The following is a 17,593-nucleotide window of genomic DNA, read 5'->3' as shown; positions in this document are numbered from 1 at the left end:
GCAGGTCCAACTCCAGGTGCCAAAAAACTGATCACAGGTTTTAGCAGTTCGCAGGTCCTTAAATATTCAGTCATATAATGGCACAACTACACTGCTATATGCATGGGGGGCAGGGGCCACTAATAAAAAGACAGGCCCTGTGGAGTTCACTGTTAAAGAGGCGGGCACTGTTGAGGTCACTGTAATAGGGGCAGGCACTGTGGAAGTCACTGTTAAAGGGGCGGGTACTGTGAAAGTCACTGTTAAAGGGGCGGCCACTATGAAGGTCACTGTTAAAGGGGTGGTCAATGTTAAAGGGGTGGGCACTGTGGAGGTCACTGTTAAAAAGGCAGGTGCTGTGGAGGTCACTGTTAAAAAGGTAGTCAATGTTAAAGGGGCGGGCACTGTGGAAGTCACTGTTAAAAAGGGAGGTACTGTGGAGGTCACTGTTAAAAGAGTGGGCACCATGGAGGTCACTGTTAAAGGGGCGGTCACTATTAAAGGGATAGGCAATGTGGAGGTCACTGTTAAAGGGGCAGGCAGTGCGGAGGTCACTGTTAAAAGGGCGGGCACTGTGGAAGTCACTGTTAAAGGGACGGCCACTATGAAGTTCACTGTTAAAAGGGTGGTCAATGTTAAAGGGGTGGTCACTGTGGAGGTCACTGTTAAAGGGGTGGGCACTGTGGAAGTCACTGTTAGAGGGGTGGGCACTGTAAAGGTCACTGTTAAAGGGGCAGCCACTATGAAGGTCAATCTTAAAGGGGTGGTCAATGTTAAATGGGTGGCCACTTTGGAGGTCACTGTTAAAGGGGCGGTCATTGTGGTGGTCACTGTTGAAGGGGCAGGCACTGCTAAAGGGGCAGGCACTGTTAAAGGGGCAGGCACTCTGGACGTCAATGTTAAAGGGGCAGGTACTGTGGAGATCACTGTTAAAAGGGGCGGGCACTGTGGACGTCAATGTTAAAGGGACAGCCACTGTGGAGGTCAGTGTTAAATGGGCAGGCACTGTGGAGGTCATTATTAAAGGGACAGGTACTGTAGAGGGTCACTGTTATGGGGGAAACTGTTGATATCTTTTTATGACACACAGAAACATAAAATGAAATAGATGAACTATATCCCTGCAAAGCCGGGTCCTTCTGCTAGTCTCATATATATAAAAATGAGTTTCTGTCTGTCTGATCTTTGGGAGAACATGTTAATATCTTTTAACGACACACAGAAACATTAAATTAAATAGATGAAATATACCCGTGCAAAGCCAGGTCCTTCTGCTAGTTTTTATATATATATAAGAGATGAGGACTCTTATATATATATATATATATAAGAGCGACGAGAAGGTGGGTCCCTGGAGAAAAAGGATACTGGCTGGCTGCCTCTGTGCCTGGAATTCACCTCAGCCACCTGAAGCATCTATAATTAACTGGGTAGTATGTTAAATAATCTACACAGTTTTTATTTGGATGCATAGGCTAGTTGAGATGTATGCTGCACAGGTTCAGTCTGGCCCACAGGGGTACAGGCAAATCATCTGGTGGGCCCCTGAGCAAGGTGGGCCCCTAGTCTCCCTCTCCCTGCATAAGTGGCACATAAAACATTAGATTTACTGCACTACATGCATATATGCAATGTACAGCACCTCAACCAGCCTATGTTCATATAAAAAACTTGTTAAATTATTTAATATATTTGAATGTATCCATATGGTGGGCCCCCAAAATAAATTTTACTGGTTGGCCCTAGGTACCCCAGTCTGACACTGATGCTGTCTATCTATACACTGTGCAGTTAGAGTCCATTCACACGTCTGTATGTGTTTTGCCGATCCGCAAAACACGGACACCGGCAATGTGCGTTGCACATTTTGCGGAGCACACATTGCCGGAACTCTCATATAAAATGCCTTTTCTTGTCCGGACAAGAATAGGACATATTCTATTTTTTTGCAGAATGAAAGTGCTGATCCAGGAGTGCGGATCCGCAAAGGCGGATGCGGACAGCACATTCCGGCCCCATTGAAAATGAATGGGTCCTCACCTGTTCCGCAAAATTGTGGAACGGATGCAGACCCATTTTGTTGACGTGTGAATGGACCCTAAGTCTACTGTGCCATGTGCCACTAGTGCAGTGGATGGCAGACTGGGAGCCCACCCTTGCTCATGGGCCCACTAGGGATTCATCTGTCACCCTATGGGAAAGTCCAAGCCAGTATAAACACTTACATAGACAATTCTATCAATCAGAGATAAAACAGATTTAAACATATAAATGACAAATTTTACTTAATATTTTCCAAGAAAAGTATATATAAATATGCTTAGCTTCTGCTGCTCTAAAACATGCTTCCTGCAGATTGCACTGCTTTTCGTGATCACAAGTTCTCTTTAAACTAAACATGTTAACGCTGACCTGTTTCTCCACTGCCATTATTTGTGGTACTGGTCCGGTTCTCCTACATATATATTTGTCCAATGTGCTCACTACATCTATGCACATGGGTGCACTATTCATGTAGCAAGGCTATAGCCTCAGGCGGCTCTGTGCTAGGACAGCAAGGTGTGCAATTTAGCCTCCAGTACTGCACTCCTACACACATCTGTATACAATGCTATTTTATTGCCGTTTTTGATCAATTTGAGGCAAAATCTGTGACAAAATCACAATGTACAATGACCCCCTAGAAATAAATGTGTGTAGGAAATGGTAAATTACCTTTGTGATAATATAATGCGAGTATAAAGGACCCTAGGAGTTAATGTGTGCATGTCAATGATCGATCATCTCCTTAAGCCTCCATAAGACTCCAGAGGAGAAAGAGAACCCACAGCAGTAAGTAAATCATTTTCAGTGTGCGCCTCTTACTGTGTGTGTCAACATCTGCTTATTTTGCATATTAGGGAACTACACAGCCTCACGGTGCTCAATATCTGGACATGGGTAGCGGTGCTTAATATAGATAGTGTTCTCATTATATATAATATATAGATACACACATTACACGCAGTAGTGCTGTGTAGTGCATATGTACACTACTCACAAAAAGTTAGGGATATTTGGCTTGTGGGTGAAATTTCAGGATGAACCTAAAAATACACTCTAACCTTTACAGGTGAACTTAATGTGACCTTCTCTAAACTTTTGAATACACATGTCCAACTGTTCATCGTTTCAGTACTTTTTGCACAACTTGCTGTTCTTTTACAAACAGGTGTTTGATCCATGAATCGCCCAATAAATTTCCAGGTTCAATTAGAATTGGTATTTAAACAGTCCTCCTCGTCATGCTGTTCTCATTTTGACATCATTAGACCAAGACGACACCTAACAATTGATCAACAGTACCTCGTGATTGCGAGGCTTCAAGCAGGATGTTCTCAGACAGAAGTGGCCACTGAGCTTAGAGTGTCACAGAGTGTCATCAGCAGGTTGCAACAGAGAAAGAGAGACTGGAAGAGTAACAGAAAGGCATAGAAATGGATGTCCTTTGGTCACATCCCACACTGATGACTGCTTCATTGTGAAAAATGCCCTGCGGAACTGGATGATGAATGCCACACAACTCCAGGCACATTTAAGGGATATGAGAGGCACCCAAGTGACACATCAGACCATTGGAAACCATTTAAATCCACATGGTCTCCTTCCTAAATAACCTGCAAGGTTAACTGACCACAGCGTCAGCGTCTTGCATGGGCCAGGGAGCATCTACACTGGACCACAGTGCTGTTCACTGATGAAAGTAAATTTATGCTGAGCAGAAATGGTGGCTGCCAATGATGTTGGAGATATCAAGGAGAGTGCTATGCATCAGCCACAGTTGTCAGCAGACGAGCCTTTGGTGGTGGTGGTGTTACAGTGTGGGCAGGTGTGTCTAGTCAATACAGAACTGCTCTATACTTTGTGAATGGTACAGTGACAAGCCCATACTACTTGAATAACATTATTAATCCAGTCATTGTGCCTCTACATGAACAACACAGGCCTAATTTTATCTTCATGGACGACAATGCGCCAGCTCATCGAGGTTGCATCATTAGGAAACGGCTACTGAAGACTGGGGTACCTCAAGTGGCCTGCACTTTTTTCAGACCTGAATACCATTGCAAACCTATGGGATCACCTGATTCGCTCAATACCCCAGAATCTCAATGACCCGAGGGCCGCCCTTCAAGAACAGACTTCCTCAGGATGTGGTCACAGCAGGAACAGTGGACAGTTTTAAAAAGGCTTTAGATGATTTCTTTAAAGTAAACAACATTAATGCTTATGAAAACGTGTAGAAATCTGATTCTCACTTCCTTCTGGGATTCGCGTCCCCACCTATCCCTTGGTTGAAATTGATGGACTTATGTCTGTTGTTCAACCATATCAACTGTAACAGTGGCATTCCATACCTCAGCAGACAATAAGTCGACTTGTGAACAGCATGAGACTTCTTTGTCAAGCTGTAATTGATGCTCAAGGACACATGACAAGTTATTGAGACATTGACATTTTTGTAGGGATATACCTAATACTGTTGTTGGCTTTTGTTTCAATAAATTGTTTGAGATGAGGAAATCACTATTACTTACTAATACTTAAATTCTCTACTTTCTTTATATAATATCACTGTAGTGTGAACTTTCCATAAATTTCACCGAAAGCCAAATATCTCTTTTTTGTGTGTAGTTTAAATATATACATATATATATATATATATATATATATATATATATATACACAAAATTACAAGTATCTGTATCAGTATTCAAGTATCAGCTTTTATTCTGTACATATGGAAACACACTATTACACGAGGAAAGTTTTCTTTGCAGTGTACCAGTGTGGTGTTTGTTACATAGACTCTATATACAGACAGCACCGTGGGAGCTGTAGATTTTATTTTTATTTTTAAAGCAGTTGATACATACCCTTTCCTTTAAACCTATTCCTATCCTATTATAACTTTTTGGGCATAAATGTGTTGAACTAATTTAAACATAACTTACCCACAGCATACCAACTTGATCTACCCACATTAGGGTGTTTCATTTTTCCAAATATGTCATTTTTATATGACTTTGCTTACTCCGTGCGTGAGTCTCAATGATGTAAAAGATATATATGCCAAATTTTGAGAAAATTTGATAATATTTAGAGGTTGCACACATTGATCCCTGTTTTTACTACTCTCACTCATGTACCTAGGAGGTTGGTCTAAAAATGACTTCAGTAATCAGGTAAGTAAGGTGGATGGCAGAGGCAATATATGCACTTAAAATTGTCCTCTTCACTAAAAAGTTGAATATTCCTCAACAAGAATTGAAAGGAATGAAACGGGTTGCACATTTTGTCAGCCTCATATATGTTCTCTTTTTGCATGAGGCAATTGTAAGTTGATGGGCTCCAAAGAATGATTTGGATATGTTACTGCTTATGCAGACATTAAAAAAACATGCTCTCACGGTTTCTAAGAGACACCTTTGGTATCTGTCAGAAACAAACGTAGGATTGGCTTTTTTGGACGAAGGTATTACTCAGGCTGTTAAGGAAAATATGAATAAAAATGTTGAAACCAAACTTGCAAAGAAAAAGGAAATGAAATGATTAGAGGGTAAAAACCTAGTTCAAAGGAAAAGGCCTGAGCCATTTTGTTACTAATAAAACAAAGACTATTTTTGAATTGTTTGGGATCCACGACGTGACAGAATACTGCAATGATTCTCTAAGAAGCCATGCGAACGCTCTTAAGGTGGTCAATGATACCTCAGAAAGAGGAATTGCTCAGTTAAAAAAGTTTAACGAATCGGTCAGGGACTAACAACAAAACCAATTCTTGTTAAGGGTAGTCGAGCATCACAGAAAAGTCGTCACTAAGCTAGCAAAAGAAGGGATTGCATCGTTCAAAGTTGATTAATATAACCCATGTTTTGCCTATCATACTACTTATTAATATTAGTGTCTAGTTTTAATATTATTTTAAGTTTGTGATTTCTAGTTTTCCCAATAAAAGTAATTAACATTGAAAAATATAATTTTTCGCCTACTTTTAAAAAACATATCAATGTGTGCAACCTCAAAATATTATCCGATCTTCTTAAAATTTGGCATATATATCTTTTACTTTACTTAGACTCAGGGCGTATGCAAAGTCTGCAAATATTTAACATTTTAATTTTTTCCATTACAAAATGAAACTTCCTAACCCACATCTACAGTAAGTGTGCAGCAGTTAGAAGCACGCCAGCCTTATTTGCACTTTCAATAAAACAAAGATTCATGTAAAGATTTCCATAAACAACTGCAGCATAAAATTATGCTTCTTTACATTTTTAGGTTTAACAATGACATCAAATTCATGATTGGTCATAAACCAAACATCTTTTGGCAAGCCACTTGGAGAGTTATCAGCCCTCTGATTATGCTCGTGATATTCATTTTCTATTTTGTGGTTAAAGTTTCAGAGCAACCTTTATACATTACTTGGGATCCCGACTATGTAAGTATCTCACACAAGTATTCTCATAATACAGTTATTGCCTGATATATTCATTAATTTTAAAGCTGTTAGAGGTTAAAAATCCTTTGGTAGAGAGAGTCTAGAAAGGGAGACAATGTTACTATTAATGACATGCTAACCTTCCAAAGGAAGATTTGCACCGATTCATAATAAAGAGTAGATGACCTCTGTTTGCATCTGATGGGGTCCCTTAGATTAAACTAGATTGCTTTTTGAAGGTACAAGAAGTCAGAGTTTTGTGTAAATGTAGATTAGCTGATGCAAATGTTTTTTCAACTAACATATAAACAATTATCATTAGTAGATAATAAATGAGCAAATAAAATAATAAATCATTCTTCATATTCTTAATTACAGGCAGAATTTCCGAAGTCAAAAGAAATTCCTTACCCCAACTGGGTGTATGCAATAATTGTAGTACTTGCTGGAGTTCCAAGTTTAGTGATACCTGTGTTTGCACTCGTCATATTTGTTAGGAGATGCATAAAGAAGGATGATGACCAGCAAAACATTATGAATGCTGCATCTATGGTGTCTATCAATGGTGATGCAAAAAACAAAGTGTAAAGTTTACATGGAGAAAATGACTTTATATTGACAGTATATCAGTAAAAGAAAACAGAAGAACATGTTGTATTACTAAGATTCTTTCATTTTAAAACAGAGGAATACCACAGGAGAACACATAATGGAACAGAAGCATCTGTAAAGGAATGGAAAACAACAGTTTTTCTCACACAAAAGAGAAATGTTCAGTTTTGCATTCAATAATTACATAAACATCTCTGCTTGCTTTACAGAGTCTTTGGACATAATTTAGCAAATCTCTCTAAAAGAATATTGCCCTTGTTTTCCATAGCAACCAATCCAAGCTCAGCTCACATTTCTTAAAGGGCATCTGTCAGCAGATTTGTACCTATGATACTGGCTGACCTGTTACATGTGCAATTGGCAGCTGAAGGCATCTGTGTTGGTCCCATGTTATTTTCCCTTATTGCTGAGAAATATATGCTAGAAAAAAGAAGCACACATAGGGAGGACCACCGAGAACTTCACAAGTAGATAAGGCGCTCATCTGAAACAGTTGTGTTAGAGTTAGAGGCACAACACCTGCTAAGCGTATCTGTAAAAACCACCGCAGCTGCTGCTCACACTGTCGCAATCAGAGAACTGACCAAGTGCACTATCCAGGGAAATGTATGAAAAAAGGTAGCACTGCACGTCTCGGCGGATCAGAAGAACCGGAGTTGGTTAGGTGAGCTTAGGAGTTCTTTATTGGCAGCAATAACTCATTGGCTGTACCGGCCTTAGTCAGATTCAAACTATCCTTACAATTTACTACACTGATTTAAAACCTGATTGCTGAAAAATATGATGTTTTAATATATGCAAATAAACCTATAGGAGCAATCGGGTGATGCCATTATATCTAGAGGCTCAGCTCTCTCTGCAACAAATGCACCCACTTCACTTTGACAGGGCCAGGCAGTGTAAATCATATCTGGCCCTGTCAATCAAAGGGCAGAAAATGCAGCAGTTACAGAGAGAGCAGAGTTTCTAGGAGTAATAGCAATGCCCTTGTTGCTCCTAGAAGCTCATTTGCATATATTAAAACATCATTTTTCTCAGTAATGCGGACACATATGAACATGGGAGCAATACAGATACCTTCAGTTGCCAAGAGCACATGCAGCAGGTAAGCCAGTTTCACAGCTACAAATCTGCTGATAGATGTACATTTTTCTTCCTGTCAGTTTTGATAAATGAGACCATTTATACCTAAAGCTGGCCATAGACATTAGATCTACTTGGCCCCCCAACTCTCCCCTGACTGCTTATCTCATAGGAGATTGGAAACATTGGATTTCAACTACTAATTCTCTTTGGTCTCAGGTGATAGAGGCATTCTCCCCTCTCTCCATTCATTACGTATGCATGCTTGTTCAAACTGTGTATGTATATGTTGTAAGAATTGGGAGAGACAGCTTTCGGCCAAACGAGTGGTTGGCTAACAATCTCATGTGTATGCCCAAAGTGTAATTGTCATTTTTCAATTCAACTTTTTTTAATATGTAGGGGAATTGATTCAAAGTTTTTTGTAATCTACCTTTTTATGTGATTTTGTTGACTTTTATTAAGGAACAGTTTTCCATTATTCATGAGTGTTGCTAAGGAAAATCCATCTTCAGTGTGTACTGTACAAGCTGAACATGGCTCCCATTTAATGGCGGAGCAGGCTCCTGTGCCTGCCTCTAGCCTCCCTGCTGCTGCCTATGATCATATATATGTAAACCTAACTCAAAGTCATGTATCACCATTTCTCCCTAATGATTACACTGGCTGTCCCTCTTCTATCTCCCCAGAAACAAGGAAGAAATATTTTACCTAGGAGTCCCTATATTATGTAAAACACTTTCTCCCCATCACCCTGACTTCTACACTGGCTGTCAGCGCTGAAAAGCTGTTTCTTCCTTATTTACATAACGCATTTCGGCAAATAGTCAGTTAGTGGATATGCCACTCAGACAGAGGAGAAACAGGCTGTCAATGGGAGCAGCTCTGACAGTCAGTATAATCATTAGGGATAAATGATGATATGTCACTCAGGGACTGTTATATATACATAATGTGTTATACATATGCAGCAGCAGGGAGACTACAGCCAGGCCCAGCAGCCTGCCTCCACATTAACAGTGATGCATCTTCAGTGTCTATAGCATATACTGAAGATGTACTTTCCTTAGAAAGGCTTATCTAAAGCATTGCTAATGGAAGATTTTATAGCTTGTTTTCTAAGAAAAGTTAACAATATCTCCTAATAAGAGCATATTACAAAATTAATTCTAATCACTTCCCCTATGCATAAACTAAATTTGGTTTTATTTAATTTGCTAGAAAGTCATTGACAATGTTATATGTGTTTAACAGGCTTGCACTAGTCATAGTTCTTAGCATTAATACCACATTATAGAGCAACATTAACATATAACATTTGCACAATATGCAAACAAATATTTAGTTATTTTAACAGCTTCAGCCCGCATGATACAAGGTACACCAAGGAGCTTTCCTTCCTGGCATGATGATTCATAGCCTGACAAAAGTGAAATTGTTTAATCTAAATTAGGGTAAATATATAAAAAGTCCATGCTGAGGAAATTTAGTCAAGTAAGATTATTATAGGATAATGCAGGTTGAATAATCTACAGATTGCAGAAAAGTGTGTCAAATCTTGAATCGTGATGATAGAGAAACGAAAGACCATTCAGAGAGGTGTGTGGTTGTTCAGTACAGGCCCGATGTTATGTATTAAATTTCAGTACTATGATAAGAAATAAAACAATGGAATACATTTGGGGAAGCGTATTTTATACTCCAGTCAAATTGAAGTGTGTTGGGATAAAATGTAGCAAATTTATTTTGAAGCATCTTGGGCTGCCCTAACAACAGAAAATGATATCTTCCCCTGCTAAGAGCAGGCTTAAATGTGCACCTTTTTCTTTCTTTAGGAATGGTAAATCTCTTAGAATGATAACAGCTACGCACCCTCCTGGATAACCCCATGCAAGGGCTGCCATCAGGACATTATGGCTGGTAGTGCCAACAAGGACCCAATCAAAGAAATGTCACAGATCACTGCTGCTTGATACATACTCTCCAGTTCACCTGCCACCAATTGGGCCCCAAAGTTAAAGAAAAGAGTTCATACAATGATTGCAATGTAGGTTGAATAGAGGGTCAGTGCACATTTATAGTAGAAGTGAGTCTCGGCTGTCACCTCTGTAGACCATATCCAACCAGTAGATAAGGCAGTGAAGAAGTGAAAAAATCCATATAATCCAGCAGATGCAATGTTTTGGTTTGAAAAGGGCTGTGAAGAGGCTGTGAAAAAGCTGTGAAATGTTGCATCTACTGGATTGTATGGAATAAATAGTACACTGCTTCACTTACAAAGACTAGTGCTGCCTTATCTACTAATTGCACCAACAGAAGTCCTCCTTGAAGCTGCAGTATCTGACATGCCTTGCTGTATGTACGCTGGAGGTGGAGACTTTAGACAGACTGAGGTGAAGAGAATTTTTGAGAGCTATCCAGAGGAAGACTTAGCAAGAACTACCAAAGTTTCAGTCACTAAATACACATAACAATGGAGGACCCAATGGAGAACAATCTGGGTATGGGTATATTTACAAAATACAACAATTAGGCCATTCAGGTTAGTACCCAGCTTGACCCAGATAAATACTTACATATTGATAACATAGAAACATAGAATGTGTCAGCAGATAAGAACCATTTGGCCCCTCTAGTCTGCCCAATATACTGAATACTATGGATAGCCCCTGGCCCTATCTTATATGAAGGATGGCCTTATGCCTATCCCATGCATGCTTAAACTCCTTCACTGTATTTGCAGCTACCACCTGATTCTAACCCCTGTATGTAGAGGGGGTATCTCACACAGTCTGAAAGACTGTAGGCCTGAAGTAAATATACCTTTGCACAAAAGGGCTGTATTTCAAATGGCTGTATTTCAAATACCTGTATCAAACCCCTGTATGTAGAGGGAGTATCTCACAGGGCCTGAACCACTGTAGGCCTGAAGAAAATATATATTTGCCCAAAATGGCTGTATTTGAAATGGCTGTATTTCAAATCCCTGAATCAAACCGCTGTATGTAGAGGGGGTATCTCACACTGTCTGAACCACTGTAGGCCTGAAGTAAATATATCTTTGCATGAAATGGCTGTATTTCAAATGGCTGTATTCCAAATCCCTGAATCAAACCCCTCTATGTAGGAGGGAGTATCTCACACGGTCTGAACCACTGTAGGCCTGAAGTAAATATATCTTTGCACAAAATGGCTGTATTTCAAAAGGCTATATTTCGAATGACTGATTCAAACCCCTGTATGTAGAGGGGGTATCTCACACAGTCTGAACCACTGTAGGCATGAAATAAATATATCTTTACCTAAAATGGTTGTATTTCAAATGGCTGTATTTCTAAAGCCTGATTCAAACCCCTGTATGTAGGGTGGTATCTTACACGGTCTGAAACAGTGTAGGCCTGAAGTAAATATATTTTTGCACAAAATAGCTGTATTTCAAATCCCTGATTCAAACCCCTGTATGTAGAGGGGGTATCTCACAGGGCCTGAACCAGTGTATGCCTGAAGGTAATATATCTTTGCACAAAATGGTTGTATTTCAAATGGCTGTATTTCAAATCCCTGATTCAAACCCGTGTATGTAGAGGGTGTATCTCACACGGTCCGAACCACAGTAGGCCTGAATTCAATATATCTTTGCACAAAATGGCTGTATTTCAAAAGGCTATATTTCGAATGACTGATTCAAACCCCTGTATGTAGAGGGGGTATCTCACACAGTCTGAACCACTGTAGGCATGAAATAAATATATCTTTACCTAAAATGGTTGTATTTCAAATGGCTGTATTTCTAAAGCCTGATTCAAACCCCTGTATGTAGGGTGGTATCTTACACGGTCTGAAACAGTGTAGGCCTGAAGTAAATATATCTTTGCACAAAATAGCTGTATTTCAAATCCCTGATTCAAACCCCTGTATGTAGAGGGGGTATCTCACAGGGCCTGAACCAGTGTATGCCTGAAGTTAATATATCTTTGCACAAAATGGTTGTATTTCAAATGGCTGTATTTCAAATCCCTGATTCAAACCCGTGTATGTAGAGGGTGTATCTCACACGGTCCGAACCACAGTAGGCCTGAATTCAATATATCTTTGCACAAAATGGCTGTATTTCAAAAGGCTATATTTCGAATGACTGATTCAAACCCCTGTATGTAGAGGGGGTATCTCACACAGTCTGAACCACTGTAGGCATGAAATAAATATATCTTTACCTAAAATGGTTGTATTTCAAATGGCTGTATTTCTAAAGCCTGATTCAAACCCCTGTATGTAGGGTGGTATCTTACACGGTCTGAAACAGTGTAGGCCTGAAGTAAATATATTTTTGCACAAAATAGCTGTATTTCAAATCCCTGATTCAAACCCCTGTATGTAGAGGGGGTATCTCACAGGGCCTGAACCAGTGTATGCCTGAAGTAAATAGATCTTTGCCCAAAATGGCTGTATTTCAAATAGCTGTATTTAAAATGTCTGATTCAATCGCCTGTATGTAGAGGGGGTATCTTATACAGTCTAAACCACTGTAGGCCTGAAGAAAAATATTTATTTGCACAAAATGGCTGTATTTTAAATGCCTGATTCAAACCCCTGTATGTAGAGGGGGTATATCAAAGGGTCTGAACCAGTGTAGGTCTGAATACAATATATATTTGCCCAAAATGGCTGTATTTTAAATGTTTGTATTTCAAATGCCTGATTCTAACCCCTGTATATAGACTGGGGATCTCACGGGGCCTTAAAGGGTTTCTACCACTTGCAGATCACATATTTGGTGATCAGACACTAGCGATCCGCTAGTGTCTGATGTAGCATACAAGCTAATTATTACCTTAATCCGTTCGGCCCATACCTCAAAAAAAGCACTTATATCTTTATGCAAATGAGCCTCTAGGTGCTATGCAGGCGTTTTTCCAGCACCTAGAGGCTCCGTCTACCTTGCAGTTTGCCGCCCATCGCCTCGCTCCAGCACGCCCATCTCTTACCGTATTCGATCCTCCCCCTGCTTCAGCCTTCAGAAATCCCGCGCCTGCGCCGTTCGTCGCGGCATTCGGAGGCATTCGGCGCAGGCGCAGTCAATGTCTGACCGCTCCGTGCTCAGACATTTCCACTGCGCCGATGTCATCGGCGCAGGTGCAGTGGAAATGTCTGAGCACGGAGCGGTCAGACATTGACTGCGCCTGCGCCGAATGCCGCGACGAACGGCGCAGGCGCGAGATTTCGGAAGGCAGAAGCAGGGGGAGGATCGAATAGAGTTGAAGATGGGCGTGCTGGAGCGAGGCGCTGGGCGGCAAACTGCAAGGTAGACGGAGCCTCTAGGTGCTGGAAAAACGCCTGCATAGCACCTAGAGGCTCATTTGCATAAAGATATAAGTGCTTTTTTTGAGGTATGGGCCGAACGGATTAAGGTAATAATTAGCTTGTAAGCTACATCAGACACTAGCGGATCGCTAGTGTCTGATCACCAAATATGTGATCTGCAAGTGGTAGAAACCCTTTAACCAGTGTAGGCCTGAAGTAAATATATCTTTGCACAAAATTGCTGAATTTTAAATGGCTGTATTTCAAATCCCTGATTCAAGCCCTTTTATGTAGCGGGGATCTCTCACACGGTCTGAACCAGTGTAGACCTGAAGTAAATATATCTTTGCACAAAATGTCTGTATTTCAAATGGCTGTATTTCAAATCCCTGATTTAAACTCCTGCAAATAGAGGGGGTATCTCACACGGTCTGAACCAGTGTAGGCCTGAAATAAATATATCTTTGCACAAAATGGCTGTATTTCAAATGGCTGTATTTTAAATCCCTGATTTAAACCCCTGTATGTAGAGGGGGTATCTCACAGGGCCTGAACCAGTGTATGCCTGAAGTATATATATATATATCTTTGCCCAAAATGTCTGTATTTCAAATGCCTGATTTAAACCCATGTATGTAGAGGGGGTATATCACACGGTCTGAACCACTGTAGACCTGAATTCAATATTTCTTTGCACAAAATGGCTGTATTTTAAATGGCTATATTTCAAAAGCCTGATTCAAACCACTGTATGTAGAGTGGGTACCTCACACATTCTGAACCACTGTAGGCCTGAATTCAATATTTCTTTGCACAAAATGGCTGCATTTCAAATGGCTGTATTTCAAATACATGAATCAAACCCCTGTATGTAATAAGAGTATCTCACAGGGCCTGAACCAATGTAGGCCTAAAGTAAATATATCTTTTCACAAACTGACTGTATTTCAAATGGCTGTAATTCAAATCCCTGAATCAATCCCCTGTATGTAGAGGGAGTATCTCACACGGTCTGAACCACTGTAGGCCTGAAGTAAATATATATTTGCCCAAAATGGCTGTATTTCAAATTCCTGATTCAAACCCCTGTATGTAGAGGGGGTACCTCACACATTCTGAACCACTGTAGGCCTGAATTCAATATTTCTTTGCACAAAATGGCTGCATTTCAAATGGCTGTATTTCAAATACATGAATCAAACCCCTGCATGTAGAAAGAGTATCTCACAGGGCCTGAACCAATGTAGGCCTAAAGTAAATATATATTTTCACAAACTGACTGTATTTCAAATGGCTGTAATTCAAATCCCTGAATCAATCCCCTGTATGTAGAGGGAGTATCTCACACGGTCTGAACCACTGTAGGCCTGAAGTAAATATATCTTTGCCCAAAATGGCTGTATTTCAAATTCCTGATTCAAACCCCTGTATGTAGAGGGGGTATCTCACACGGTCTGAACCACTGTAGGCCTGAATTCAATATTTCTTTGCCCAAAATGGCTGCATTTCAAATGCCTGATTTAAACCTCTGTATGTAGAGTGGATATCTCACAGGATCTGAAGTAGTGTAGGCCTAAAGTAAATATATATCTTTGCACAAAATGGCAGTATTTCAAATGGCCGTCTTTCAAATCCCTGATTCAAACGCCTGTATGTAGAGGGGATATCTCACACGGTCTGAACCACTGTAGGCCTGAAGTAAATATTTCTTTGCCCAAAATGGCTGTTTTTTAAGTGGCTGTATTTTAAATGCCTAATTCAAACCCCTGTATGTAGAGGGGGTATCTCACACGGTCTGAACCACTGTAGGCCTGAAGTAAATATATCTTTGCACAAAATGGCTGTATTTCAAATGGCTGTATTTCAAATCCCTGAATCAAACCCCTGTATGTAGAGGGGATATCTCACACGGTCTGAAGCAAGGTAGACCTGAAGTAAATATATCTTTGCCCAAAATGGCTGTATTTCAAATCCCTGATTCAAACCCCTGTATGTAGAAGGGTTATCTCACACGGTCTGAACCACTGTAGGCCTGAAGTAAATATATCTTTACCCAAAATGGCTGTATTTCTAATGCCTGATTCAAACCCCTGTATGTCGAGGGGGTATCTAACACAGTCTGAACCAGTGTAGACTTGAAGTAAATATATTTTTGCACAAAATGGCTGTATTTTAAATGGCTGTATTTCAAATATCTGATTCAAACCCTTGTATGTAGAGAGGGTATCTGACAGGGCCTAAACCAGTGTATGCCTGAAGTAAATATATCTTTGCCCAAAATGGCTGTAGTTCAAATGGCTGTATTTCAAATACCTGATTTATACCCCTGTATGTAGAGTGGGTATGTCACACGGTCTGAACCACTGTAGGCCTGAAGTAAATATATCTTTGCACAAAATGGCTGTATTTCAAATCCCTGAATCAAACCCCTGTATGTAGAGGGAGTATCTCACAGGGCCTGATCCAGGGTAGGCCTGAAGTAATTATTTATTTGCCCAAATTGGATGTATTTTAATTGGCCGTATTTCAAATGCCTGATTCAAACCCCTGTATGTAGAGGGGGTATATCAGATGGTCTGAACCACTGTAGGCCTGAAGTAAATATTTCTTTGCCCAAAATGGCTGTATTTTAAATGGCTTTATTTCAAATGCCTGATTCAAACCCCTGTATGTAGAGGGGGTATCTCACAGGGCCTGAACCAGTGTAGGCCTGAATTAAATATATCTTTGCACAAATGGCTGTATTTCAAATGGCTGTATTTCAAATCCCTGACTCAAACCCCTGTATGTAGAGGGGGTATCTCACACGGTCTAAACCACTGTAGGCCTGAATTCAATATTTATTTACCAAAAATGGCTGTATTTAAAATGGCTGTATTTAAAATGCCTGATTCATACCCCTGTATGTAGAGGGGCTATCTTACACGGTCTGAACCACTGTAGGCCTGAAGTAAATATTTCTTTGCCCAAAATGGCTGTTTTTTAAATGGCTGTATTTCAAATGCCTGATTCAAATCCCTTTATGTAGAGGGAGTATCTCACAGGGCCTGAACCAGTGTAGGCCTGAAGTAATTATTTCTTTGCCCAAATTGGCTGTATTTTAAATGGCTGTATTTCAAATGCCTGATTCAAACCCCTGTATATAGAGGGGGTATCTCACAGGGCCTGAACCAGTGTAGGCCTGAAGTAAATATATCTTTGCACAAAATGGCTGTATTTCAAATGGCTGTATTTCTAATGCCTGATTCAAGCCCCTGTATGTAGGGGGGTATCTGATACGGTCTGAACCAGTGTAGGCCTGAAGTAAATATATCTTTGCACAAGATGGCTGTATTTCAAATGGCTGTATTTCAAATCCCTGATTCAAACCCCTGTATGTAGAGCGTATGTCTCACACGGTCTGAACCACTGTAGGCCTGAAGTAAATATATCTTTGCACAAAATAGCTGTATTTCACATCCCTGATTCAAACCCCTGTATGTAGGGGGAGTATCTCACAGGGCCTGACCCAGTGTAGGCCTGAAGTTAATATATCTTTGCACAAAATGGTTGTATTTCAAATGGCTGTATTTCAAATCCCTGATTCAAACCCGTGTATGTAGAGGGTGTATCTCACACGGTCCGAACCACAGTAGGCCTGAATTCAATATTGGTGCACCAAATGGCTGTATTTAAAATCTCTGAATGTAACCCAAATGTATTAAGGGTTTATCGCACAATGACATCTGCATCAAAGGCTGCCAACTAAATTTTTTGTGCCCAGTGTTTTTTTAACAACTGAATTTGACAGCAGTATATAAGCTTGTAATTTCACACGTGCTGATGCTGCAAGGCCTGAAAATAGTGTTTTTTGTCAGAAAGTGTGTTTTTCAAACCCCAGAAAATGATGAGTGTATTTCTAGCTTAAATTGCACACTGACTAATCAAGATGTTGTAGATTACCAAAATTGTGTTTCTTGGGTAACAGAAATATGAAAGATGTATATATTACACTTGAATTTAACACTTGCAGATCTGGAAAATACAGTGAAACACCAAGGGGCGGACGAGAGGCCAAATGGAAGGCACGTGAAACGCCAAATGTTCCCTTGCCAGAGCAGGTCCCTGGAGAAGGGTGCAACTGGGACCAACAAG

General features: G+C 40.2%; 1 protein-coding gene across 1 annotated transcript in view; it reads left to right on the top strand.

Annotated features, from left to right (window-relative positions):
- Positions 1 to 8,037, top strand: part of SLC6A19 (solute carrier family 6 member 19) — a 178,130-nt gene extending 170,093 nt beyond the window's left edge. The window contains exons 11-12 of the mRNA XM_044294082.1: positions 6,301 to 6,463; positions 6,842 to 8,037. Of these exons, the coding sequence (XP_044150017.1) occupies positions 6,301 to 6,463; positions 6,842 to 7,051 (373 nt within the window). The 3' untranslated portion in view covers positions 7,052 to 8,037. The remainder of the gene's footprint in view (positions 1 to 6,300; positions 6,464 to 6,841) is intronic.
- Positions 8,038 to 17,593: the final 9,556 nt, after the last annotated feature.

This window comes from Bufo gargarizans, chromosome 5 (genome assembly GCF_014858855.1).
Source record: "Bufo gargarizans isolate SCDJY-AF-19 chromosome 5, ASM1485885v1, whole genome shotgun sequence".
Lineage (NCBI taxonomy): Eukaryota > Metazoa > Chordata > Amphibia > Anura > Bufonidae > Bufo > Bufo gargarizans.
The sequence above is the reverse complement of the archived record's forward strand: the minus strand, read 5'-3'. Positions and strand labels throughout refer to the sequence as shown.